Source organism: Leuresthes tenuis, unplaced genomic scaffold (genome assembly GCF_036924035.1).
Source record: "Leuresthes tenuis unplaced genomic scaffold, fLeuTen1.0.hap1 SCAF_9, whole genome shotgun sequence".
Classification (NCBI taxonomy): Eukaryota; Metazoa; Chordata; class Actinopteri; order Atheriniformes; family Atherinopsidae; genus Leuresthes; species Leuresthes tenuis.
Window position 1 is genome coordinate 3,176,433 of NW_027325363.1, and position 24,214 is coordinate 3,200,646.

Here is a 24,214-nt window from a genome sequence, read left to right on the forward strand (position 1 = left end):
CTGCAGTCATTTGAGGAACTGGACTTTCCACCCAGGGGCTTTTCTTTGTGGGGAAACTCCTGCATCACAGATGAAAAGAAATGCAAGAGGGAGGTAAATAAAATTAATCATGGAATGTTTTCTGCAGTTAAGAATGCAGTTTTTTCTCTTCCTCGTGTCAAAATTGACAAAATTCAAAATGTTTCATTGCAGACTAACTGACTTAGAGATTTGTTGCCCTTGCTTGTCCTCATTATCCGTGACAGTGTTTTATCCATCCATCTATTTTCTTTACCCACTGAAATAAATCCAGGGTTGCGGGTGGGGAGCCTATCCCAGCTGTCACTGGGCAAGAGCCACGGTACACCCTGGCAACCGTGCACGCTCACACTCACGACTTGGATCAATTCAGAGTCAATAATTAACCCAACATGCATGTTTATGGATGGTGGGAGAGTAGCGGGTGGTGTAAGGACCCAACTGCAGTACAACGGACTCTGAAGACAGTGGTTAAAAAGTGCTAAAAAGTAAAAAGAAACTGGCAAACAGGAATCAGGAGAGGAGAAGTTCCTGGTCAGGGATGGAAGGTTTGGTCGAATTACCAGGAGGCAGACAAAGAGAATCAGGGACAGACGAGGTCGGTACCGGGAGGACAGGCAGGAGGACGCTGGAAAGACTTGCAAAGGAGTGAGTGTGGAGCTGGGCTGGTTGCATGTGATGAGAGGCAGCTGTGTGCACAGGTGAGTGGAGTGAACTGACTGTGGGGGGGGGGCAGGATCAATGGAAAACTACTGATGGCTGAACTGTGACAGGGAGGAAGCCAGAGTACCTGCAGAGAATACACATTCAGACCAGGAACCGTGTTGCTGTGAGGCGACAGTAGTACGATAAGCCGTGTTTCAGTCTGTCAGAATACCCCCGGCAACAAAATCTGTTTTCAATTATTCAATAAAAACAGGTTATGATTTGCAGAACAACAGCCTTGAAAATGTCTTTTTCTGTGTGTGTTATGGTTCTGGTGATGGCTTAACTTAAAATGTCAAAATCGTAGGCTAAAAAAAAATGGTGGACGCGACAATCATTGATCTGTTATATCTTTAATATAACTTTTACCATTGATTATTCTTCACCCTTTGCAGAGGATGTGATCCTATTGGCTTCATTGGGTGGTAGAATAAAGCAACCAGGATGAAAATTTAGCCCCTCCCAGTCCGAGGCCATGATCCTCAGTTGAAAAGATGACTTCCCACTCAGGGTTTGAAGTTAGTTGTGGCTTTAGGTTGAGGAATTGAAGTATCTTAGGGTCTCTGGTCTGCCGTCCCACATTCCAGACTCCATCTTTGGTCTGTGGGTAGTGACCAAAAGGGAGAATTGCAAATACAAGTGGCCAGAATGAGCTTTGAGGTGTGGCTAGCCTCACCTACAGAGATAAAATCAGGAGCTCGGTTGTGAACGGATATATCTTTTACATGAATTAAAACACAAGTAGATCCGGCTAAGTGCAATGCCATTTAAACCCTAGATTAAAAGTCCAGTATGAAGGTTGTGCTCTTATACACCAAACCACTGTCAAAAAACAGGGGCTCAGACAGGGCTCCCTGCTGGCCCAGATGGACAAACAATCTATCTGGACAAGAGGACACAACTCTCCAGTGCCGAAGGGGATGGAACACTGGAGGACTGCATGGATAAAAAATGCACACAAGGCAGTATTTACGTATTATCAGACCATCGTGGTTCACTTACCATGAAAGTTTGTGTGCAGAGTGGCGTTGGCAACAGTTGGCCTGTTGGTTATGGAAGACCACACAATTCAACTTGTTGAACTGGGTTTGGAAAACGTTCCAAATGATGCTTCAGACGTTTCTAAATGCCGATTGTCAGCTTGGTTTCTCGGGCTAATTATAGCAAAGTTGCAGGTTTCGGGTAAGTGTCTGTGGCAAAAATGTTGAGGTAACTTTGGGCTTTAGAGTCCCTTGAGCTGTAGTACTTTGGCTTTAAAGCCAGAGGAGAAAAACACAACTTTGTATCCCTTCAAAGGATGGATTTTTTTCTTTTTGAGTAAGGACAGGAAAGAAAGGGCTTTGGTTTAAATATGGACCTTATGTGTCAGGGATTTTCACAACCAACTGAGCGACCTTTCACCTCAGAAAAGTGGTGTTTTTGGAAGGTGAAAGATGAATAGTGCATGAAGGAAACTTAATGTTCATTCTGATTTTTAAGCGGTGAAACAACAGATCCATGATGAAGGTCATTTTATGACTGTGATTTCGGTTAAACATTTAATTTCTGTGGCACATGGCTGAAGTTGTAAGCATTTCGCTACATTTTCAGCATGTTCTGTCCATTTCTTTTTCTGTTTCTTGCTGTTTTCCCACAATGTGTCCTTCATTCAGCGATCAGTAGGTCAACTATCTGTCTCCTGACTGGCCTCAGGGCTTTCCCCACACAGTCTCTCTCACACACACAAATCTGACATAAATCTTCAACCAGCACACAAACAGATGAATGTAAACACATAAACAAAGAAGAAAACACTAAAAAAAACACTAAAAACTCACTTGTTTTTCCGTTTTAGCTTTTTAAATCTGGTAATAAGTTTACTTGCTAATAAAGTTTTTGCTCTTATTCAAAATGTTCTGCATACAAATGCATTTGTTGCTCAGATTTGACTGATATGCATTCAATTCTAGTTCATTTGTACCTACTTTCCGTCAAAATAAATGTTTTATTCTGGTTTATGATGAGGCATTATCTTCAATGAGCACGACTAACACTAAACCAAAGGTTTGAAACGCACACACACAACCTTACAAACACACACACACACACACACACACATGCAGAAGCCAGGGATCGTGGTAAAATAAGGGTGAATAGTGAAAGCACCCATTTATCCCCACTCCCTCAGGTCTCTTGGGACACTCACTGATAGGAACAATGACCGGTTTAACTCCATATACTGACCTGCCAAACACACACAGACACACACACACACACTCCTCACTCTGTTTAAGACATACAAGCGCAGTAACACAGCTGCTCATGAAAACACACGCACTCTCTCATACTAGATCCACTCTCTCAGTAACTTGAGAACAAACTTTAAGATATCTGTTGTGGATGTAAAACTGCATATTGATTCATTCTCAACCAGCTGCTGAGTAGCTCAAATTGTAATCAATCACACATGTTCTCCTTTGAGTTGGTAAAAACTTGGTAGCTGTAATGGATATTAGACAGCACAATTTATCAATAAATGCGTCATATGTCCTTTTTTATTATCTATGTACAATATGAGAAGACACGGTGAGTAAAATTGCATGTCATTATGGCATTTTAAGCTTTTCATTTGTCTTTTTCTGTCGTTTAAATAACATAAAATGTTAGGATTCGGTTAGAAGATCAGGGCAGGCACTCATTTCTTCACAGTACTTGGTGTTAAATCACATGCAAAAAACTCAAAACGCATCATAAAGATACACGACATAACTAGGCCTTTTATTCATATGCCATTAATGACACATTTCTTGCCATGTTACACAGTGTAGATCCCATCTTAGGGAAGTAAATAATCCATCAGAAGTCGGGTGACAGGCTGTGTTAAAGGAACACTGGGTAACAGTTACTGACATCTAGTGGTCAATTTGGAGATTGCAACCCTCTCAAATACTGCCAACTCAATCTGTCGGGAGAAAACAACACATCTGCATCTGTTTTAAGATCTTTGTTCTTCATCAGTGATTTCTATCTGGGAAAAGCTGCATCAGTGTTTATTCTTGTTTTCTGCCTTTGCCTATCCTGAATATTTGCTTAATTTATTAATGTTTTCACCTCATTGATTCGTGGGCTGTTGTCTTCCATCGTGTAAAAAATGGTCCTCTGAACAGTACTCTTCTTCTATGGTGTGCAAATACGTATCAATGGTTTATTCTTAATGAACACAGAACAGATCAAACAAAACCATTAGAAACATACTGTAACTTAAAGGTTCTTCCAAACTAAATAGTTTCTGGGACTACCGAGCCATTCACACTTTGAAAGTGTCATAAAGTGTTTCTTAGACCCATGATTTTCCCCTGCTTCTCTTCTAAGTTCCTTAATAGAGTCCAGACTGACATTTGCTGTGTTTGCTGTCAGCATTTTTTATTTTCACAAGACCACCCACCCCAAAAAACCCTTTTTTGAGTCTCTCACAGTGTATTTGATGCACTGGAAATGAAAATGGCTTCGGACTACATTCTTTAAAGCAATTTTTTTCTGGTTAGATTTGCACAATAGCCTGATGTCGTTCAGTGGCAAGTCAAAAATGTTGGAATACCTCCGTGGCATGTAGACTAAGTATAGTTTGGGCTTCACCATTCGACATTTTACTGATTCTCACATTCTTTTATAATGGCGAGAGCCTGTGCTGCCTTCATGTGTTCCAGCAGTTATCGTACATTTCTGTCCACACCAGTCTGAGAGTTACATTGCTGATAGTTCCTGTTATGGTGAAACTTTGCCAAGGCACAAGCTACAAACTATATTTATCCTTTGCTTCTTTATTACTCTCCCATAATGTTTTGCTTTAACATGTTCACAGTAGATTATATATTGTTCCATCCATTTAGAATAAAAAAAGCTTTAATCATAACCTGTTTTTCATTTTTGAGCACATTATCTCCTCCTTTCGTTTTTTCAGTGGTATCAAAATTTAGATTCTTCTTCCCCTCATTTATTCCTTTTCCCCTGTTCCCACCCTTCCCCTTGCATTCTAACCTTCTCTCTTTGTTGATTTCTTTCTCTCTTTATTTCTTCTCTTTCTCTTGGCCCCTTCCCCCAGTTTTCCCATCCCTGTGCTCCATCGGGAGCACCACAAAGCCTGCTGCTGTCCTAGCAACCACCACGCCACCGCCTCTGCCCTGGCAACAGGCCGTCGTCAGGACTACTGACCCTTGACCCCATCACAGCTGCTCAGCCATCAAATGTCCCACAATCCCCTGCTCCCTGCTCGTTCCCGTGACCAGGGGGGTCACACATGGGAGTCAAAGGTGAATAAAACTGCACCGCTTTCACTTTGTCCTGCATGCACTTCTAAAAAAAGAGGAGGAGAAGAAATTCTGAAGAGGAGAAAAAGGAAAGAGGAGAAGAGTGAAGGAAAACATCAGGGGAGATGGGAGGGAGGGAGGGAGGGGTGGAAGGAAAGAGAAAAGTAGAAGAAGACGAAGATGTGGATAATATCAAAGAGTAAAAGAAAAGCAAAGATGGGTAATGGATGACACCAAAGATTAGAGGAAATGAAAAGAAATAGAATAAAGTAAAAACAAAATGCTGAAAAAAGCAAAAAGAGACTAAACAAAAAAGCCAAGTATGGAAAGAATGGAAATATGTTCAGACGAAAGAAACAGAGACAGAAGAGAATGTAAGAAGATGAAGGAAAAAGTGGAAAAGAGACAAAACCAGAGAGAGAGCAATGAGTCAGATAAAGAAAGGTAGACAAAATAAGTGCAGAAGAGAAAAAGAAATAGAACAAAGATGAAAGATAAAAGAAAGTACAAAGGAAAGAGAAGGGAAAAACAGAGACTGAGGAAAGGAAACGAAAGGAAAGGAGAAAATGTTGGGGAAAGATAACAAGTAGAAAAGAAATAGAGAAATTATGAAAGGGAAGGAAAACACACAAAAAATAAATAAGAGAAGGGAACAAAGCAGGCAGAAAGGGACAAAAGTGTGGATAAGAGACACTAAGTAGGTTGTTTTGGTTAAAAAGTCTTGGAGAAGTTATGGAGACGATCATGATTGTTTCCACACACATACACACACTTATATTTATATATATATATATATATATCTGGGAGCTCCTGGACAATTTGAATTTCCCCAGAATCTGCACAGATTCGGTCAAAATGGACCATCATGCCTTTGGGCCTGGAACCAGCTGACAGAGTATGCTAACGCTGGCTAGTTATAATATACGATACAAAACTATTTGCAGCTTGTTATTTGGAGTTTTCTATCTGTTGAGAAAGCCAAGTGAGCTTAATACTCCCAGGAAGTCTCACCCATAATGTACCGCGTCTTCTTCTTAAAACACAGGAGTTTATCAAATATAAGTCAAATTTACACAGGAATTCAATCTAAAACTGAAGCTGTTCAGTCTAAACAGGATAAAAGCGGCTTTCTTTTTAAATATCCCATGTTTGCTTCAACATTGGAGCTTACCAGCAGTTCTTCTTCTGACATATTCAGTTGCTTTTCTTGGGAATTAATAATTAATAATTAGAACATTTTTAATCAAAAGTGCCCAAAGTTTGATAAAGTTTCATGTCAGTTGGAAATAAGTTATCTCAAAAAATGGATTAAATCATTGTATATGAACAATGCTGCGAGTGTCAGAATCCAAATGCACACACTTTCTTCTTCACCTGAGTCTTTCAGGTCATTTTTTGGTCCCCACTCTGTAGTTCTTTGCTCTTATTCTTCCTGGGGTAGTTTTTAATTTAAAGGAGGTGTTGCTTTTAGCAGCAACATGGGGACAGCTGTCGTTTCCTAAGTAGTTTCGGACGAACTACTTCCTGCTTGTTTGTTTGGGAGTTTCAGGGCCGTTATGCCGGGTGACGTATGCAGATGCTGTCATGTGACTCACTGTGGTGCAGCTCAACATAGCAGCATCAGCTGTGAGACTTCAGCTTTAAAGCATCGCTGATAGAAAACAGCAAAGCCATCAGTTAACTATGTTTAAAGAGAGAGAAATGAAGCAGCGTGTGTCTGTCACTGTGTCTGAGTGTGTGTTTCTGTGTGTTCTGGTTCCAGGTGCTGCCCTCAGTGTAAACTGAGCTAATCATTATAAATAAATAATGCATCTGAACCAGTCAGCTCATAAGGCAGGTACCTCCGGCTTATTCTGCCCTCCAAAGGACGCACACAGATATACGCACAGGCTCATCTGACCACTACTCAACATCACAGAGTCAGAGATTATCAGGACTCAACTTTTCACTCATTTTGTCTTGTGGAGCGACCTCAGCGATCATGAATCCTGAATAGTAAGTGTTTGTCTTGTTTTACTGTAAAAAAAGAAGTGAAAATATTGAGTTTCTACCAGGAAAAGAGAGCATTTAAAGCTGTACGACACCCTGGATTCTTTTATGTTAGTTGAGTTAAGTAACATTTTATAAAGATATGCGAATAATCCGCCTGACAATTGTTTTATCTCTGTCCAGGAAGACAGCAGGTTTGTATAATTTCGTTGATCTGACAGTTTTAGCCAACTCATAAACATCAGTTGTACAACAACTATAGCTGGAGCGGTAGGCCCCTGAGGCTCATGGGTATTGTAGTCTTTAGTGTTGTCTCACAAAATGAAGCCAGAAGAAGAATATTTAAGCAAAAGTATATTTTCAACAGCATATGATTGTGTCAAGTTACTTTTTGACTACATATCGTCATTAATAGATCAGCAGGAAAGCCAAAAGATGTACAAAAAGGAATTTTAAAATGAAGTTTATATATGTTTGCATCGCCAGTCCGGTGGGAAATCTTTAGATTTTTAACAGAAATGTACATTTTTGTCTCTAACTAATCAAATTTGTGAATTACACAGTGAGTAAAAGGTCTTCTGGGTTTCATCTATTACTTTTCCCCGTTTGATGCTACAAAAATTCAACACAACGATCCTGCATCCATGAATCATAATGGTACCTGCAGGCCTTTTCTTTAATTCTCTGCAGCTGTTTGAAAGATGTTTTAACAGAGAAATGCTTCTATTGCAGGTTAAGCTTTTACAATATATCTCCGATTCCATTTTATCGAGGCTTACAATGAAAAATAAACTGAAACCAGAAACTTCTACTGTCCCATTGTTGGAAAAACATTTTTCGAGCTAAAGCCTCTGACCTCAAGTCTAAGTAACAAACTTTGGTGCTGAAAAATTAAGCCAAAGCAGAAATTACTGCATTTCCTGAAGTGGTCATTTGAGGCTGGTTCCCACACAGTGAGTCAGTCCCCACAGACCACAGAACGCCAGCTTTACAACAGTCTGACACAAAGACTGCTTTTGGGCTCTGGAAGTAAATGTATTATTCAATGACAAATGCATGTGGGCTCAATTCCTGTAGAACTCAACCTGTTTAATTCTATATATATAGATTTAAAGGGATGTATAAGTGTGGGCAGGGCTGCTTTGAGCTTTCAAAATGTCCTCCAGCTCCCAGCAGATCCTGCATAAAGATTTCAAAATGGTCATCCACAAGTGAATGGGTGGTAACATCCCATAAAGTAATAAAAACCCCGAGCAGCAGACACATTTCAGCCCAATCTGAGCCGCTTCTGGCCCTCAGCATGGAAGGACTTCGGAGGATGTGCAGAGCACCGAGTCTTTCTGAGACTCAAACACCACTCGAGTTATTTGTGTGCCTGATGATTACGGTCAGACTAACATGTCTACGTTTTAAAAGTCCACTTATGAGGCAAGGCACGTTTATTTGTACAGCACAACTCAACGAGAAGGTGATTCAAAGTGCTTTACAGAGACATTAAAACTGAAATAAAAGCATGACTTAAAGTGTAAACAAAAGAAAGAAATAAGAACAATAGATAAAATCAGAACAATAAAGATAAGATTGATTCAATTTGTAATAAAATGATAAATATGACAGATAAAATCAGTAGTTAAAATGTGATTCCGTTTTGAAACTCAAGCTTATTTGGAGCTTTATTCAAATGCAGCTGAACATAGATGTTTCTTCAGCCTGGACTTAAATACTGAGAGTTTCAGCTGATCTGAGGCTTTCTGGGAGTTTGTTCCAGACATGTGGAGCATAGAAGCTGAATGCAGCTTCTCCAGGTCTGGTTCTGACTCTGGGAACTGATAAAGAACCGGATCCAGGTGACCTGAGGGGTCTGGGAGGTTCATAGTGGGTCAGGAGGTCACTGATGTATTTTGGACCATTCAGAGCTTTATAGAGCAGCATCAGAACTTTATGTCAGGTTACCAGGGGATTCAGGACGCAGATGCAGAGTCGTTTGGTTCCAAGATGGTTTTATTTAAATAAACAAACACAAGATCTCGGCACTGCAGGGCGATCTCCTGGCAGTGCAAAAGAAAAGGCTGTAAAACTCCTAAGCGCTCTCCTCCGTATCTGTGGTGGAGGAGGAGCGCAGATATGAAAGTTAAAACATAAAATCTCTCCGAACTAGGAGGGAAACAGAAAAGCTATGAACACATAAAGCAAAGACTCGCTCTCAAAATGAGGCGGAATAAAACAAAAGGCACTCTTAACAAAACAGAGGCTCTATGAAACTTTAACTAAAAGCTCTCCTTTAGCGGAGGCGTCTAGGAATGGTTACAATAAAAATCGCTCCTTGAAAACGGAGGAAAAACAAAGCTATGAAACATACAGAGTTGGAATTAATAAACTAATGCTATGGAACAAGAATAAATTACAAAACAAGACGCACTACAGGAGAGTCGCTCGCTGCAGGCTGGTGGAATCTGTGGGTTCAAGGGACAAGACAAAGGGCTGGTAATGTAGCTCAAAAGGAGACAAAATACTGGCACAAGACAAGGGAAACACAGACTATTTGAACACATGAGGGACCAAGGGGAGCAGGTGGAAACACCTGGGAATCAGGGAAGATAATCAGACGCTTGACACAGGAGGAAGGGCAAGGTACCTGAAACAAGAGGAGAAGGTCAGTGATTTTCAAAATAAAACAGGAAATGACAAAACATGGAACAGAAAATAAACCGTGACATTTTAAAGTCTATCCTCTGATGGACCGGCAGCCGGTGGAAAGACCTCACAGCTGGACTGATGTGCTCCACTTCTTTGGTCTCAGTGAGGACTCGAGCAGCTGAGTTCTGGATGAGACTTTTTAGGTAGTTCTGTAAAGATGCTGTTCCAATAATCAAGCCAACTGAAGATGAATGCATGGACTGCACACTGTCTCACTAATTAAACTGGCATGTGTTTGTCATGGCCTTTCAGTCCCATTTCATGTATTTCAGCTTTACTTCCTGTTTTATTTTGTAATGATTTCTCTCTTTTGCACCCTGTTTAGTTTTGCTTCCTCTCCTTGTTTCACACCTGGGTTCAGTTACTATTTCTTACTGATTATTAATCACCTCCTTCAACGCATATTCTACCAGGTTTCCTTTAATATTTGTTTGTTTTTTTCCTTCTGTGTTACACCAGTTTATAACATTTGAATGAAAGTTTTGTTTTTCCTGCAACTGTAACACCTTAAATGTATTATTTTAGGTCCCCTGTTCACGTGAAATCTGGTATTTTGATCACCACAGAGTTTTCCTTGCATTTGCACTTACCCTCTATATATTAATCTGGCATTAAAAGTAGCTTTGAGCACTCAGAGAAGGTCAAAGATTTTAAGTAATTTCAACTACATTGTTTCTCAGAAGCTGAATTATAAATATATAAGTGTAGTAAGATTATAATATAATATATATACTATGCTTATAATATAAATACTACAGAATTATCAAGGCTGGTCATTCAGAAAGGAGAAGAAAAATGTTGGGATAGAATACTATAGTGTTCCTATATTTACTGACAATATTGGTTCATTTTAGCACAGTAGTATGAAAATAATCAAGCATTTTGCTTTCAATGTTGTGGCTACATTGAATTCTGGGACAGATTTATTTTTCATAAAAAAGTCTTTTTTTGTCTTTTTTTCTGCTAAAAGGAAGCTTTGAGCTCCTTTCCTTAGCTCTTATCATGGCTACCAATTACATACCTCCACGTTATTCCACTCAATCAGGACCCTTCCTGGGTGAATGAAACCTTAAACCTTATTTTTGGTTTCAGTTGTGTGATTTTACTTCTTTTCAGTGACTACCTGTTCAAGCTTCTTCTCATTGGTGACTCTGGTGTTGGGAAGTCCTGTCTGCTGCTGCGCTTTGCGGTAGGGACGCTAAATAATACACAAACGCATACGTACAGGAGGGCTTTCAAGATGAACGCTCTGCTTCTTTCTGCAGGACGACACCTACACTGAGAGCTACATCTCCACTATTGGAGTTGACTTCAAAATCAGGACCATCGACATGGACGGGAAGACGGTGAAGCTGCAGATCGTGAGTGGGATTTTTAGGAGTTTTACGCTGTCTGTGACAACAAAAAGTGAGAAGAACTGCGTCTGTAAGCTTGATGCGGACTGATGACTGTGCGTTTGCCCTCAGTGGGACACGGCAGGTCAGGAGAGGTTTCGAACCATCACCTCCAGCTATTACAGAGGAGCTCATGGGATCATCATTGTGTATGATGTCACAGAGCAGGTCAGTAAGGGGGTTTGCCCTCATCATAAAAGATGAGCTTTAAACATTAACTTCGGGGCTCTTTGCTCTTTGCCCGCAGGAGTCCTTCAACAACGTGAAGCAGTGGCTGGATGAAATAGACCGATACGCCTGTGAAAACGTCTCCAAGCTGCTGGTGGGAAACAAGTCTGACCTCGTTAGTAAGAAAGTTGTGGATGCTGCCACAGCTCAGGTAACAGAAACACAGTTTCCTCTACCTGCAAACCTTAGAGGAAGCATCAGTTTCAGAGTTCATGTCATGAATGGCTGATGGTACAAAGAGGGGATTCAGTTATTCTTTTTTACATTTTACCCCAAAAACTCAAATGTTTTACTCTGTGGTGTTCATATATTCAAGAATTTCTGAATATTAGCTTGATTTACGATTAAGTGTTCCACTTTTCCCTCCCCCACCCTCAGGAGCTGGCCACATCTCTGAAGATCCCCTTCCTGGAGACCAGCGCTAAGAGCTCTGATAACGTGGAGAGGGCTTTCCTTACCATGGCCTCTGAGATCCACAAGCGCCTGGCCACGGAGGGTGGGGGCATGCAGGGCCAGGCCACCGATTCCAGGGCCCAGAGCGCCAAGATCAACAGCGCCCCCGTGTGGCTGGGAGGGGAGAAACAGACAACAGAAGCCAGCAGCTGCTGCTGAGATGAAGATCCGTGGACTTTAACCACATCCACCTGTCTACTTTCAGGACTTCCTGATTCTGTGTCGCAGACGCACATCTTGTCATATTTTTGACATGAGTACTGTTTAATTTAAGAAATAAACATACGACTTCTGAATGTTTTAGCTTGACTGCAATATATTTTTGATTCTGGTCTTTTTGAATAATATGAATTATGATTTTTGGTTTATTCAAATAAACAAACAGGAAATACAAAAAGATAAATATTTCAGCCAAATGAACCACCCGGGCCATGTTTTGTTTGTATGATGAAAAGTGCAAAAACTTTGTAAGACTGTGATGTACAAATGAACCATAGTTGGTTAAAATGGTTAAAATCTGAGCAGTTTACGCTGCTGTAATAATTGGAATTATCATTTAGATTCAAACCCTTAATTGTGACTGCTTTTATTTAACATATCAGTTTTTGTTGTGTTTCTCTCCTTGTTTGTTTATATCAATAAAGATATCTTTGAATGAAGAAAATATGTTAAACAAAAGATAAACAATTTGAGGGAATAAGTTTCCAGAAAATGACCCTGATCGCTACCACAATCTAAAGATGAATCAGCACAAAATTTTAAATAATACATTTTAAACTGATTAATTTCAGCCAAGAGAACTCCACAAAATGCTTTTTGTAGCGTATTTAACAAAAGTTTGGTTTTCGTTAAGTTGTTTTGGTTTTTAGGAGAAAACTTAAATAGTTTCAAATGTTTGAATCATTTATCTGCAGATAATTCCAGTAAAAACAAAAAAAGGTCGTACAGTGGTCATTATAATGACAAATAACGTTATTATTGTAACTTTACTGATTGCAATTTTTTTACTAATCATGATTAATCCATCATAACTTAACATATTATCTATAATTAAATTTGTTGCACGCTAATATCAAGTACTGACGAATGAAGGAACTGAGAGGTAGAGAGGTGAAGTCATCTTGTGGATGTTGAGGGAACAACATAAGTTTCTGTTTGTAATGTCGTGACTTTGAATAATTCAGTTCAAGATGCAAATTCAGAAACCGCGATTGAGGTAGTTTCCTTATCTGGCCACAAGAGGGCAGTAAACACAAGCTGTGGTTTATGATTTTATTTCTAATATTTCTAACAGCGAGGTGATAACCGTGTAAAACTGACTTGGCTTTGGACAAAACTTCATCTTTACAAGTCCCTTTTTTTTCTTTTAATCTTACTCCCCAATATGAGCCTAAATGTTTGTTGAATTTATTCTTAAAAACACTAAAGCTTTAGATATTACTTCCCCTGAAAAACAGAAGGCAGTTTTACAGTATTAATTTAACTTTCAGCTTATTTTCCATATCATGCGTTGTCCTCTATTATATGTTGTTTTTCTGGGATTATTGTTTTACATTCGGCTTGTCCTATCACGGTATCTAGTTGTGCATCTAAACATATTAAAAATACAATTAAAATATACATTTGAACAAATTAGTCTTCAATGTGAGAAAAGTTCAGTGTGAGATAGAGATTGATACACTTTATGTTTATTAAAATGTCAAATTTGGCGCATTTCATTAAGTTTAGTGTTCGTAGCCAATACTTCTGGCAGTCTGCCGTAAAGAAATCAACGCGGAACACAAAAAACTACAAGTTCCAGTCTCAGCTTGAGTGTGACGTCACCGGAAGTCTGCTGATTTAGTATAAAGTCATTTCCGCGTCCTTCCGCGGTCCTTTCCTGTCTACGGCCTATTGGAAGATGGCGGTGCAAATCTCCAAGAAGAGGAAGGTTAGCCGTGTTTTATCCTTGTATTACTCAGACAGACAAAGGTATTTTGTAAAAATGGAGCCATGTTTGGTGGGATATAGACTTTTGATGCTCGTCCCGGTGTCAGTTGAGCCCGTCCACCCCCGGTTCGGAGAGGATTGAACCAGATTCTGGCGGCGCTGCATCCCCCTCATTTGGCTAGCTAACATGGCTCTGTTAACCGGCATGAACCCAGTGATAAAATGTCCCCTGAAATGTGTTCAGGGTAACCAGAATTTCATTAATTTCTTTTGTGAAATGTGATTGCTTGTTTCGATTGAAATATTATGCGTATGTCCGACTTCGGACTAGCAGTTAGCTCCCCGACAGTATTATGAAGAAGCCAGAACATGTCAAACGAGCACAAATCAGGCTGATAGGGACTAAATTATATGAGTGGCGTGTTTGTGACGTTAAAGGCAGTATATTCAGCTTAATTCACTTAAAATTATTATCCAATTACTGTAAAATTGGTGTGAGTTGCCAGGCGCTGAAACTTTTCAGCTGTCATCACATTATTTTGTTTGCAGCCTTCACAGCATTTCTATACCTTTATTTCCTTTAAGTGGTTTAAATTATAAAGTATCTGTGAAACCTGTTGGATGGGCAGGTTTTTTTTCTAGTTCGTATTTACATTTTGATACATTAACGTGCTGATTAATTGAATTATGAACAATATCTTAAATTAACATTTTATTTTTTGTTTTTTTACTAAGTTTTAGAAGAATCTGACATTGTTTCTTGTCCTCAGTTCGTCGCAGACGGTATCTTCAAGGCTGAGCTGAATGAGTTCCTGACTCGTGAGCTTGCTGAGGATGGTTACTCCGGGGTGGAGGTGCGCGTGACCCCAACCAGGACTGAGATCATCATCCTGGCCACAAGGTGAGTAGAGCTGATGGGCTCTTTATACACCAAACCGACATCAACGGCCCCCCCACCCTCACCCCGGTAGTGTAAAGGGGAATTGCTTTTGAACACAGACAATCTCCAACAATAGGACACAACTTTGCAAAGAACAATGAAGTGAGAAGCTATTAATTATTGTTTGTGTAACTCTGGAATAGTTTTTATTGTCCAACATGGCTCGACCTCAGTCATTGGCTGTTTCAATTTATTTGGGCTCAAAAAGCAGCATTTCAGTTTGGATTAGTACACAAGTGCTCTCAAGTAATAAGATTATGCATGATAAATAATAAAGTTTCATTAACTTCCCACAGAATTCATTCATTATGCAGAGCAGCCAATCAGAGTGATCTCTCACTGTCATTCTGGACAAGCTCCAACAGAGTCAACAGTGCATTTCACACCAATAAGACAAGCGAGGCAGATGTTCAAAGGTTTGGTTTGTGAGAGCCAACAGTCTGTAGATATCAGTAGGACTGTCACGGTGAGGAAATTTACCCACCAGTGACTTTGGGTGGTTCAGTTGCACGTTATTACACGTGTTTACGATGTTCTGTGACAGAAAATGAATGATTTTTATCACCTAAAGTCTGGTCGGCGTGGACACAGAATCCCTCAGACCTCCACCAGAGGAGGGAAGAACAGGGGGTGCAGGTGTCTCCTGGATGGTGAGGCCTGGGGAGGAGGTTTGGATGCACAGTAGCTGTTTCACCCCCCATTCAAAGGGGCAGTGACAGAGAGTGGGGGGCCTAAACCAGGGGCCCAACGAGCTTTCGAGAGATTCTCGGTGGGGCGTATCCGAGCTTTTCTTCTTGGTGTCGAGGCTTAATGTTACTGTTGTGAACAGTTAGGAAGGAAAGAGTCTGTTTGCTGGACCAGGGTTCTCTGAGCTGCCTGCAGATGTTCATGTGAACACCAGAGCAAAGGTTGTTTAAAGTTTGTTTCTCTTATTAACGGGCCGCTGTGTTTTGTGCCCTTTTTTAGGACCCAGAATGTTCTGGGAGAGAAGGGCCGTCGGATCAGAGAGCTGACCGCTGTGGTCCAGAAGAGGTTCGGCTTCCCAGAGGGCAGCGTGGAGGTAAGATAACGTCTCAGCCTCCCCTGGGTTTTAATATCAGTGTCAGGAGTGAACTGTTCCACCACAGCAGAGTATTCAGATCTGTGCATCCATAAAACAACGCGTTGCTTGTTTTCTTGGATGGCAGCGCGCTCTGTGAGGGTTTCTGTGTGTTTTTTACTCTTTAAAACACACGTTTTTAGTGCTTTTCTCAATTCGCCGTCAACAAAACGCAGAAAACTTGGTTCCAATCTGCTGTTATCCTGTAAGAAAGTAGATGGATGTCAGCGTGAAAGCTTAGATTCCCCTTCAGTGATGAGACGATGACGAGACAGAACAGGACTCGGTCTGGGTCTGCAGGTTACTGCTTCAGCTCCACGTTCTGTGGTTCTGCTCCAGTTCCTCAGGTCCTCGAGTCCTTTCTACATGAAGACACCGAGGCATTTGTCTGAGAAGGGTAGAAGCGGCTCACGCTGAGCTGAGCTAAGCTAACTCAGGTCGTAGGAACGCTGTCATGGAAGTTTTCCCTGTTTTCCCTCTTCAGCTGTATGCTGAGAAAGTTGCCACCCGTGGGCTGTGTGCCATCGCTCAGGCTGAGTCTCTGCGCTACAAGCTGCTGGGAGGCCTGGCTGTGCGAAGGTAAGGTGCCTCACACCCTGACTTTGTTGTTACAGTTAAGACTTTTCCTTATCATTTCCCACCTTTTCAGCAGATCTAAACTCATAAAGATGTGCCTGAGGTCTCGTTTAAGTTCAACACTTTGACAGAAACTCGTATTTCAGACACAGCACGAATCATCCTGCTCTGAAATAAAACCACTATTGCTGACTTTATTCAAACTAATACAGTTTGATTCTGTTTTTCATTGATTATCACTTAAAGTATTTAAGTGACTGAGTGGGTTTGGACCCTCGAGGTTCTGTTAAATGCACCTGTTCAGGTGAAATAAATTTCCCTTCGGTGATGAGACGATGACGAGTCGGAACTGGTCTCCGTGGTTCTGGTGGTCCCTGGTTCAGAGTCGCGTTCTGTGGTTCTGGACCAGCTCATCAGAACCTGGAGTCCTTTTCAGTTGAAGACATCGAGGCATTTGTCTGAGAAGGGTCCCAGAATAAAAGTTTTCAGGAAAACGCAGCTTTTCAGCGCTCCTAAGACCCGTTTAACCTCCCTTTCAGGGCCTGCTACGGTGTTCTGAGGTTCATCATGGAGAGCGGCGCCAAGGGCTGCGAGGTCGTAGTGTCCGGCAAGCTGAGGGGTCAGAGGGCCAAGTCCATGAAGTTTGTGGACGGCCTGATGATCCACAGCGGTGACCCCGTCAACTACTACGTGGACACAGCCGTGCGCCACGTCCTGCTGAGGCAGGGTGAGTCCAGCCGACCAATGACACGCCTCCATGGCCTCAGGTGTTGCTGGTGCTGATGTCGGCGGGCCTCTCTGTCTTCCTCAGGTGTGCTGGGCATCAAGGTGAAGATCATGCTGCCCTGGGACCCCAGCGGTAAAATTGGCCCCAAGAAGCCCCTGCCCGACCACGTCAGCATCGTGGAGCCCAAGGAGGAGAACCTGCCCACCACACCCATCTCCGAGCAGAAGGGGGCCAAGCCGGAGGTGCCCGTCATGCCCCAGGGAACACCTGTGCCCACCGCATGAGCAGGTGAGCGGCAAACTGAGAGTTAAGGCCACAACGTGTCTGCTGTTGAAGCGCGATCCGTTTGTAGCTGGAACAGCGAGTCGTTTCTCAGGAGCCTGGAAGCAGGCTGGGCTCCGTTTCCACGGCAACTTGAGCTGCTTTTAGAGTCAGACTGAATGATTTCAGCATCTTTAAAGAAAGCACAGTTGGTCCCTTCGGTGATGAGACGATGACGAGTCGGAACTGGTCTCCGTGGTTCTGGTGGTCCCTGGTTCAGAGTCGCGTTCTGTGGTTCTGGACCAGCTCATCAGAACCTGGAGTCCTTTCCAGTTGAAGACATCGAGGCATTTGTCTGAGAAGGGTTGGAGCAGCACCGAGCTGCTGCTGTCAGGACCGGTTTCCCTCTGGGAGATCGGTTTAGCTTCAGAGCATCGTTAAAAAACGAGATGACCGTCTTTCATTCAGCCTCACAGAATGTTTTAGTTGGTTTTTAATGGACATTTTTGTCTTTTTTTACAGGTTTTTAACCGCTCTGCTGGATGGAACAACGGCTCTGGGATTTTTGTGTACAAAAACAATAAAATCTGGAAAATACACTCACCTTGTGGTTTCTGATACTTTCTGAATCGTGCCTCAGGAGATGCATCTGTCAGGTCTGCAAATGATGAATAAAAGACGGGATGTTCTTTCTTTGTTCAGAAAACGGCACTAAAATATGAACCGATCGAACTTGGTATGAAACAAATGTAGCTTTTAAAAAAAACTGATCAGATGTATCAGTTATGGACTTCAGTTATTCAGCTTCCACCTGCACAGAATGTTATAATATAATATAAAGATGTTCTGCTCTTAGCACAGATGTTTCATAGCAGGTGGGTTTGAACAGAAGTAGGTGGTGTTTAACCAGATGTGGAAGTCATGTGACGTCTACCTCAGAGGAGGCGATTTTGACGTCTCACTCTGTTTAGTTTCCTGGATCCAAAAATGTAGAGAAAACATTCATGGTTAGATTTATGTCCCCTTCTTTAAAGGGGAACTCCGCTATTTTTAAACCTTATTTCTGGCATGAAATACGTTCATCTGCTCACTGAGAACAGTTTGGTAAAAGTCGGCGTCCTTCAGAAGATATTTAGATAACTGGAGATCCATATAACGGAGTGAACGGGGCTTAGAGGATGCAGCCTCTAAATAAGGCATTATCTGTCTTTATTTCACCAATACTTTAAGAAGAATGAATGAATGAACGTGTGCTATAGCTCTGTTAGCTCATAGCTGCTGTTATGTGGCTACTTGCAGCTATAGGAGAGCTAACGGAGGGATTTCTACACAGGCACTCTACTGGGACCACTTCATCCACACGCCCCCCTGCAGCACAGCTTATTCACTCCGGTAAGAACGTCCATCTTACTCAAAGTCGTCGTTCACGTTGTCAAAATCTGATAAATATCCTGCCATGTTGCACAAAACTATCAGCAGCAAACTTTGTGTGAAGTTAGCCGACTGTCACAGAGCACGGAGTGAATAAGCTGTGCTGCAGGGGGGCGTGTGGATGAAGTGGTCCCAGTAGAGTGCCTGTGTAGAAATCCCTCCGTTAGCTCTCCTATAGCTGCAAGTAGCCACATAACAGCAGCTATGAGCTAACAGAGCTATAGCACACGTTCATTCATTCATTCTTCTTAAAGTATTGGTGAAATAAAGACAGATAATGCCTTATTTAGAGGCTGCATCCTCTAAGCCCCGTTCACTCCGTTATATGGATCTCCAGTTATCTAAATATCTTCTGAAGGACGCCGACTTTCACCAAACTGTTCTCGGTGAGCAGATGAACGTATTTCATGCCAGAAATAAGGTTTAAAAACACCGGAGTTCCCCTTTAAGACCTGTTTCAGACGATAATGTAATGAGATCAACTTGTACTCTGCTCATTTATGATCAAAGAAAAGAGAGTGAGCCGGATCACTTTGTAGGCTGCAGACATGAGGAAAAGAGTCAAATATTCGGCTCCTGGGTCCCTCCTCTTCTCAGCTCCGAAACCGCATGTCCGGGTTAGGCCACGCCCCTTCGTTTCTACCTGTTCATCCAGGTTGAAAAATAAGTCAGCTCTTCGTCGTCAGCTGGACTCAGAAGTGAAGATGAGCCTCCCGGACTTCAAATCAGCCGTAAAACAGGCATCATCCGCTCCCTCAGTAAGAAAACGTGTTTCATTGTGATGCTTTGCAGCTTTAGCGGGAGAAACGCTCACCTGCGGACAGGTGGATCAGTCTGCAAAGAGGACTTAAAGTGTTCACTGTCGAGCAACAAAGTGCCGTTTTTCAGTAAAAACATACAAAGAGACTTTAAAGCAGGGCTCTCCTGCAGGTTTTAGGTGTTTCCCTGCTCCAACACACCTGGTTCAGATTAAATGGACCTCTTCTAAAGGTTGTTAAATTCGATTAATCGGATGTGTTGGAGCAGGGAAACATGTAAAACGTGCAGTTTGAGATCCCTGCTTTGAAGGGTTTGTTGGAGCAGCTTTTTCTGTGTCTCCGGAAATAAAATCAAACTTCGAGGAAGTTTTGTCTCAGGAAATCACCTGAGACTGAAGTGAAGTCTGTCAGCTGTTCAGAGATCTGGAAACCATTAAACTCCGGTCTTTGACTCGTTTTGTTATGCAGACGCTCACATTTTGAGCCCTTTTTTTTTATTATTGGATGCATGTTTGCTCAGATTAATTTTCTCTCTTCTACACAGGGAAGGTTTTAGAAGTTGGATGAATTAACTTTTGGTTAATTTTGCAAATGTCGGTCTTACGAATGAGAAATTCCTGATAGTAAAGTGAGCTGTTGGAGATTTATGAATGGGTCCATTTTGATTGAAAAGCTGATTATGTAGCAGTCCTCATCATATAGGCCTGCTGTGCACCTGTCCTTTTTTTTTTTTTGGACCATCCTTTTTTGATCACAGGGACTATTAAAGCATATTAAAATGCGCTTTTTTTAAACACCCCCCAGCTCTCTCCCATTGTTCAGTTAAATGTCGGGGGTCACCTGTTCAGCACCACTCTGAGCACCCTCAGGAAACACCCAGAGTCCAAGCTGGCGGAGCTGTTCGGCGCACATCCCAAACTCCGCACCGACGCACAGGGACGCTACTTCATCGACCGCGATGGGTCCCACTTCGGAGCCGTCCTGGAGTTCCTGAGGTCCGAGCAGCTGCCCACCGAGAACACCCAGGAGGTCCGGTTCCTTTCACCTCAGAAACAGAAGCTGCTGGTCCAGCCCTTGGAGACTTTCTGAGCCTAACGTGCGCGTGTGTGCAGGTTCTGAAGGAGGCGGTCCACTACAACATCGCGCCGCTGATCAAACGTCTGGAGGAGACTCCTCGGCTGTTTGGAGAGCTGGTGGGAAGGCAGCAGTTCATCTCCAGAGTCCCACACTACAAAGAAAACATCGAGGTGAGCTTCACTCGCTCCAAAAGTCACGACTGCTTCCAGAACCAGAACATCTCAGTTTATGACGGTATCCAGCTTTAGTGGTGCGGTTCTGCTCCTGTTAAGAAGGCAAATCTGGCCTTTTCCCTCAAGTTGGCACAATTTCATAAAGACTGTGACATGTTTCAGATAAGTTGTTTTTAGATGTCTGAATTTAAAATAAACTCATGAAACTGTGGCATTGTTTGGTCCGCAGTGAGCCAGTCAGATTCGCAGGATAATTCTATGTCAAAGTTGGGGGCCAGAGTGGAAATTTACAGCCTTTTCATCTGCATTTCCAGCCAACTTCATGTTCACATCATGCTGCATGCTCTGTGCCTCAGAAAAGGGAAGCTGAACATCTCTCCTCTTGCTTTTTGCTTTGCTTTCAACAGCTTTTTCTCATCAGCAGTTTTATAGTTCACTTAAGAAATTATCTTGACCATATCAGGTCTTTGTCTGATGTTTTATGTCAAGATAAGGACATTTTTTTATTTTTATTTTTTATTTCAATTCCCCTTTTATTTATCTATTTATTTATTTCATTGAATGCACCTTCAGCAGCCTTTCCAAAACTAAACTAGTCAAAATCGATGAAAAATAGCTCAAATAGGTTTTTTTTTCCTGTTAAAAGGGAGTTTTCCTCTCCACTGTCGCCTTGTTCATGCTCAGGATGGAGGACTTTAATTTAAGGGACTATTCAGTGTTATCTGTTGGTTTCCTTTGCCTGGATTTGAATTGATTTGATTTGATTTGATGGATAACAATGACTCGGGTTGAATTAAATTATCTTTTTATTTTGAATACTTAAAATTGAAGCTGCATAAATGAACAGAATCTGAATAAATGGTTTTTAACACCTGAACATTTAAAGATAACGCTGGAATGGAGGCACAGTGAACTCTGGGGTTTGTGGAGCCAGGATGTGGCAGAGGAATTATGAAGTGGTTGGTGTTCTTCAGGGGTTTGACTCGGTGATTTCCTTCTTCTCATAATGTGTCATCTTTTTATCAGAAACTGCATCAGGTCTCCAGCATCATCTCTTGGTTCTGTGTTGAAGTAGTTTTAGTTTCTGTTTTCTTATTGGCAGAAAAAAGTGTTCAGACTCCACTTACTGGGTTGATTCCTGATCATCTATAACTCGGATGGATCTTTGTTTATCCAGTTTTTCCTTTAAATTGACATTTGTCCAAAAATGTCTGTTTTTCTCGAACATTATTTTAATTTCTTAAGGGGTCACCAGAGAGAGACCGACCCCTGCAGCTGTGCTGGTCTCATTTGTTCACACTTTAATGGCAAAATAATGACATGATTAATTGAAATTTTCACGGTTCTGGTGGGAATATGAGTGCAGAAATGTCACCTGTCCTCCAGGTGCTGATTCGTGTCGCCCGAGCCGAGGCCATCGCCACACGCCACTCCACCATCCTGATCTGCCTGCTGCGGACAGAGGAAGACTTGGGTTCTTATAACAATGCCATCAACAGCCTCGACTCGGACAAGGAGTCGGTGGTGACCTTTGGGCCGTGGAAGGCCACGCCGTCGGTTAAGGACCTGCTGGACTCTGTGAAGATGGACATTGAGAGTCGGGGCTACAAAGTGAGCATCGAGCCTCACGTCACGGAGAGGAACTTCTTGTCCAGGAGCTACGATTTCTTCTACAAACTCACCTTCACCTGGTGGTGATGAGCTGGCTGTTGGTGTTGAGAACAAACTGTAGAATTACAGACTGCGTTTTTATAGATAAGCTGCTGCGTCTTGATTTGTTTTTTAAACTTTAAGACACAAGGGGTCAGTAAAGCATCTGTAAATTACACTTTTTAGGTTCTATAGTCCCAGATAAAGATACTTTACTTTATATTGTCTTTTAATAACTTAACACAAACGGATGCATCCTCTGATTCATATCCAGAGGACTGTTAAACGTATGACGTATGTTTAATGTGAACCCCCTGCACAATAAAAAGCAATATAAACCAACAAAGTAATATGTGAAGGATTTCCTGTGCACCACACTGGTGTTAATGAGGTGTGTTCTTGTCTTTGCTTTGAAAAACTTCACAGCTTTCGTGGGGGATTCAGTAACCAAGCAAAATACTGCATCACACATGCAACATTGGGCAATCCGCGGCCCAGTTTAGGAGAACTGTGAAGGTCTTACGATGCAAAACCTGAACAAGCGTCCGTCCCGAAAGCAGAGCAGCAGCCCCAGAGTTCACCACAAAACGGGCAGAGTAGCTAAAATCTGTCAAACCACATCCTGAATGATAGGAGTGAGAAAAAACAAGGGTGGTTACAGAGAGGTTCCACAAGCTGCCCATCAGCAGAAAGGCTCATGTTTGTCATGTTTACTCAGAGCAGCGAAGTGTCCCGATGTAGCAAAGCAGCGCGTCTCCTCACGCAACCAGAGGCTGAGGCTCAGTTTCTGGAATCATTATCTTCATGGTGTCTTACTGAGTCACAGCTTTCGTATCAGAAAAGAGCTCGATCCTCTTTATTTCCACTGGCTTTACAGTGAAACTGTGAGAGGCTGTGGGTGTGTATCTGAGGCCCGTCTGGTCATGGTGTAATACGTTGGGTTGTTTTTAATTCTATTCATGTATGTTTATCTTAATATTAAAAAGAGTTATGCTTTATTTTTCAGATGGTTGTTTGTACCGAGGATGATAAAATTACAATCAAATAAAATGTTTAAGTCTGAGCCCTCTGTCCATCTTTTCATACCTTGTTTTTTTGTTGACATTTTTCTTATTTTTGCGGGTTTTTTTCAAGCTTTACTTTTTCTCTCTTTTCTTGCCTTCGTCCCAGCTCTTTTAAAACAGGATGCTTGAGTCTGAAAGAGGATTTACATAATATTTCTTGTATATATCCTGTAAAAATCTCAGAATAAGAAGATTAACATATAGCATCCTGAAGTTTGCACTGAGCAAACCATATTTTAAATAAAATGTCAGATGGATTTCTTGCAGTTGTAACAATATTCCCACAAGATGTAAAATAAGGTGGAGGACATGGAGTCAGGACAGGAAACCTGCTAAACAAGCAGGATGGAAGCATTCTGGCATTTCTTTGTGCTTTCATGCAGCCTCACAAAGTCAAATTTATTTGTACATTTCATGTACAAAACGATGCAAAGTGCTTTACATAAAATAAAAGCATTAAAAATGTGTAAAAGAATATAAATAGAAAGAAATAAAATGAATTAAAACAAGCAACAGTCTGGATAAGTTAACAGATATCCTGCAGATTTCATGCACAGACACATGAGAAAAGAAAGGTTTTTAACCTGGATTTAAAAATGTCTCCATTTGGTGACAGTTTGATCTCCACATAACAGCTAAATGCTGCTTCTCCAGGTTCAGTCTGGACTCTGGACTGGACCAGCTGACCTGAGTCCTTGGATCTAAGAGCTCTGCTGGGTTTATATCACAGAAGCATTTTGGGCCTAAACCGTTCTGGGA

General features: G+C 41.7%; 3 protein-coding genes and 3 non-coding genes across 6 annotated transcripts; all 6 read left to right on the forward strand.

Moving 5' to 3' along the window:
* The first annotated feature begins 438 nt into the window (after nt 1–438).
* LOC140313908 (ras-related protein Rab-1B-like) lies at nt 439–12,349 on the forward strand. The gene is made up of 8 exons (XM_072391893.1): nt 439–719; nt 4,805–5,012; nt 6,772–7,004; nt 10,812–10,884; nt 10,961–11,056; nt 11,162–11,257; nt 11,337–11,468; nt 11,696–12,349. Exons 3-8 carry the CDS (start codon nt 6,991–6,993, stop codon nt 11,927–11,929), a joined length of 645 nt encoding a protein of 214 aa, XP_072247994.1. The 5' UTR covers nt 439–719; nt 4,805–5,012; nt 6,772–6,990; the 3' UTR covers nt 11,930–12,349.
* Nucleotides 12,350–13,632: 1,283 nt separating this feature from the next.
* On the forward strand, nt 13,633–17,901 carry rps3 (ribosomal protein S3). The gene is made up of 7 exons (XM_072391894.1): nt 13,633–13,700; nt 14,470–14,600; nt 15,606–15,699; nt 16,223–16,317; nt 16,854–17,041; nt 17,126–17,329; nt 17,825–17,901. Exons 1-6 carry the CDS (start codon nt 13,671–13,673, stop codon nt 17,323–17,325), a joined length of 738 nt encoding a protein of 245 aa, XP_072247995.1. The 5' UTR covers nt 13,633–13,670; the 3' UTR covers nt 17,326–17,329; nt 17,825–17,901.
* LOC140314883 (small nucleolar RNA SNORD15) lies at nt 15,986–16,135 on the forward strand. The gene has a single exon (XR_011917212.1). It is a non-coding gene; the product is annotated as a small nucleolar RNA SNORD15 (small nucleolar RNA).
* On the forward strand, nt 16,634–16,781 carry LOC140314882 (small nucleolar RNA SNORD15). The gene has a single exon (XR_011917211.1). It is a non-coding gene; the product is annotated as a small nucleolar RNA SNORD15 (small nucleolar RNA).
* LOC140314885 (small nucleolar RNA SNORD15) lies at nt 17,519–17,666 on the forward strand. Its single transcript, XR_011917214.1, has one exon. It is a non-coding gene; the product is annotated as a small nucleolar RNA SNORD15 (small nucleolar RNA).
* Nucleotides 17,902–19,378: 1,477 nt separating the features above from the next.
* On the forward strand, nt 19,379–22,451 carry kctd14 (potassium channel tetramerization domain containing 14). Its single transcript, XM_072391666.1, has 4 exons — nt 19,379–19,491; nt 20,296–20,520; nt 20,604–20,738; nt 22,128–22,451. Exons 1-4 carry the CDS (start codon nt 19,438–19,440, stop codon nt 22,437–22,439), a joined length of 726 nt encoding a protein of 241 aa, XP_072247767.1. The 5' UTR covers nt 19,379–19,437; the 3' UTR covers nt 22,440–22,451.
* Nucleotides 22,452–24,214: the final 1,763 nt, after the last annotated feature.

Bases quoted from the DNA above. Each gene is read 5' to 3' on its own strand.
- LOC140313908 (XM_072391893.1), top strand. The intron at 11,057-11,161 runs GTGAGTGGGATT...GTTTGCCCTCAG, and splicing joins AGACGGTGAAGCTGCAGATC to TGGGACACGGCAGGTCAGGA. The intron at 11,469-11,695 runs GTAACAGAAACA...CCCCACCCTCAG, and splicing joins TGGATGCTGCCACAGCTCAG to GAGCTGGCCACATCTCTGAA.
- rps3 (XM_072391894.1), top strand. From the start codon at position 13,671: ATGGCGGTGCAAATCTCCAAGAAGAGGAAG. The intron at 14,601-15,605 runs GTGAGTAGAGCT...GCCCTTTTTTAG, and splicing joins ATCATCATCCTGGCCACAAG to GACCCAGAATGTTCTGGGAG. The intron at 15,700-16,222 runs GTAAGATAACGT...TTCCCTCTTCAG, and splicing joins TCCCAGAGGGCAGCGTGGAG to CTGTATGCTGAGAAAGTTGC.
- kctd14 (XM_072391666.1), top strand. From the start codon at position 19,438: ATGAGCCTCCCGGACTTCAAATCAGCCGTAAAACAGGCATCATCCGCT. The intron at 19,492-20,295 runs GTAAGAAAACGT...AACACCCCCCAG, and splicing joins AGGCATCATCCGCTCCCTCA to CTCTCTCCCATTGTTCAGTT. The intron at 20,521-20,603 runs GTCCGGTTCCTT...GCGTGTGTGCAG, and splicing joins CCACCGAGAACACCCAGGAG to GTTCTGAAGGAGGCGGTCCA.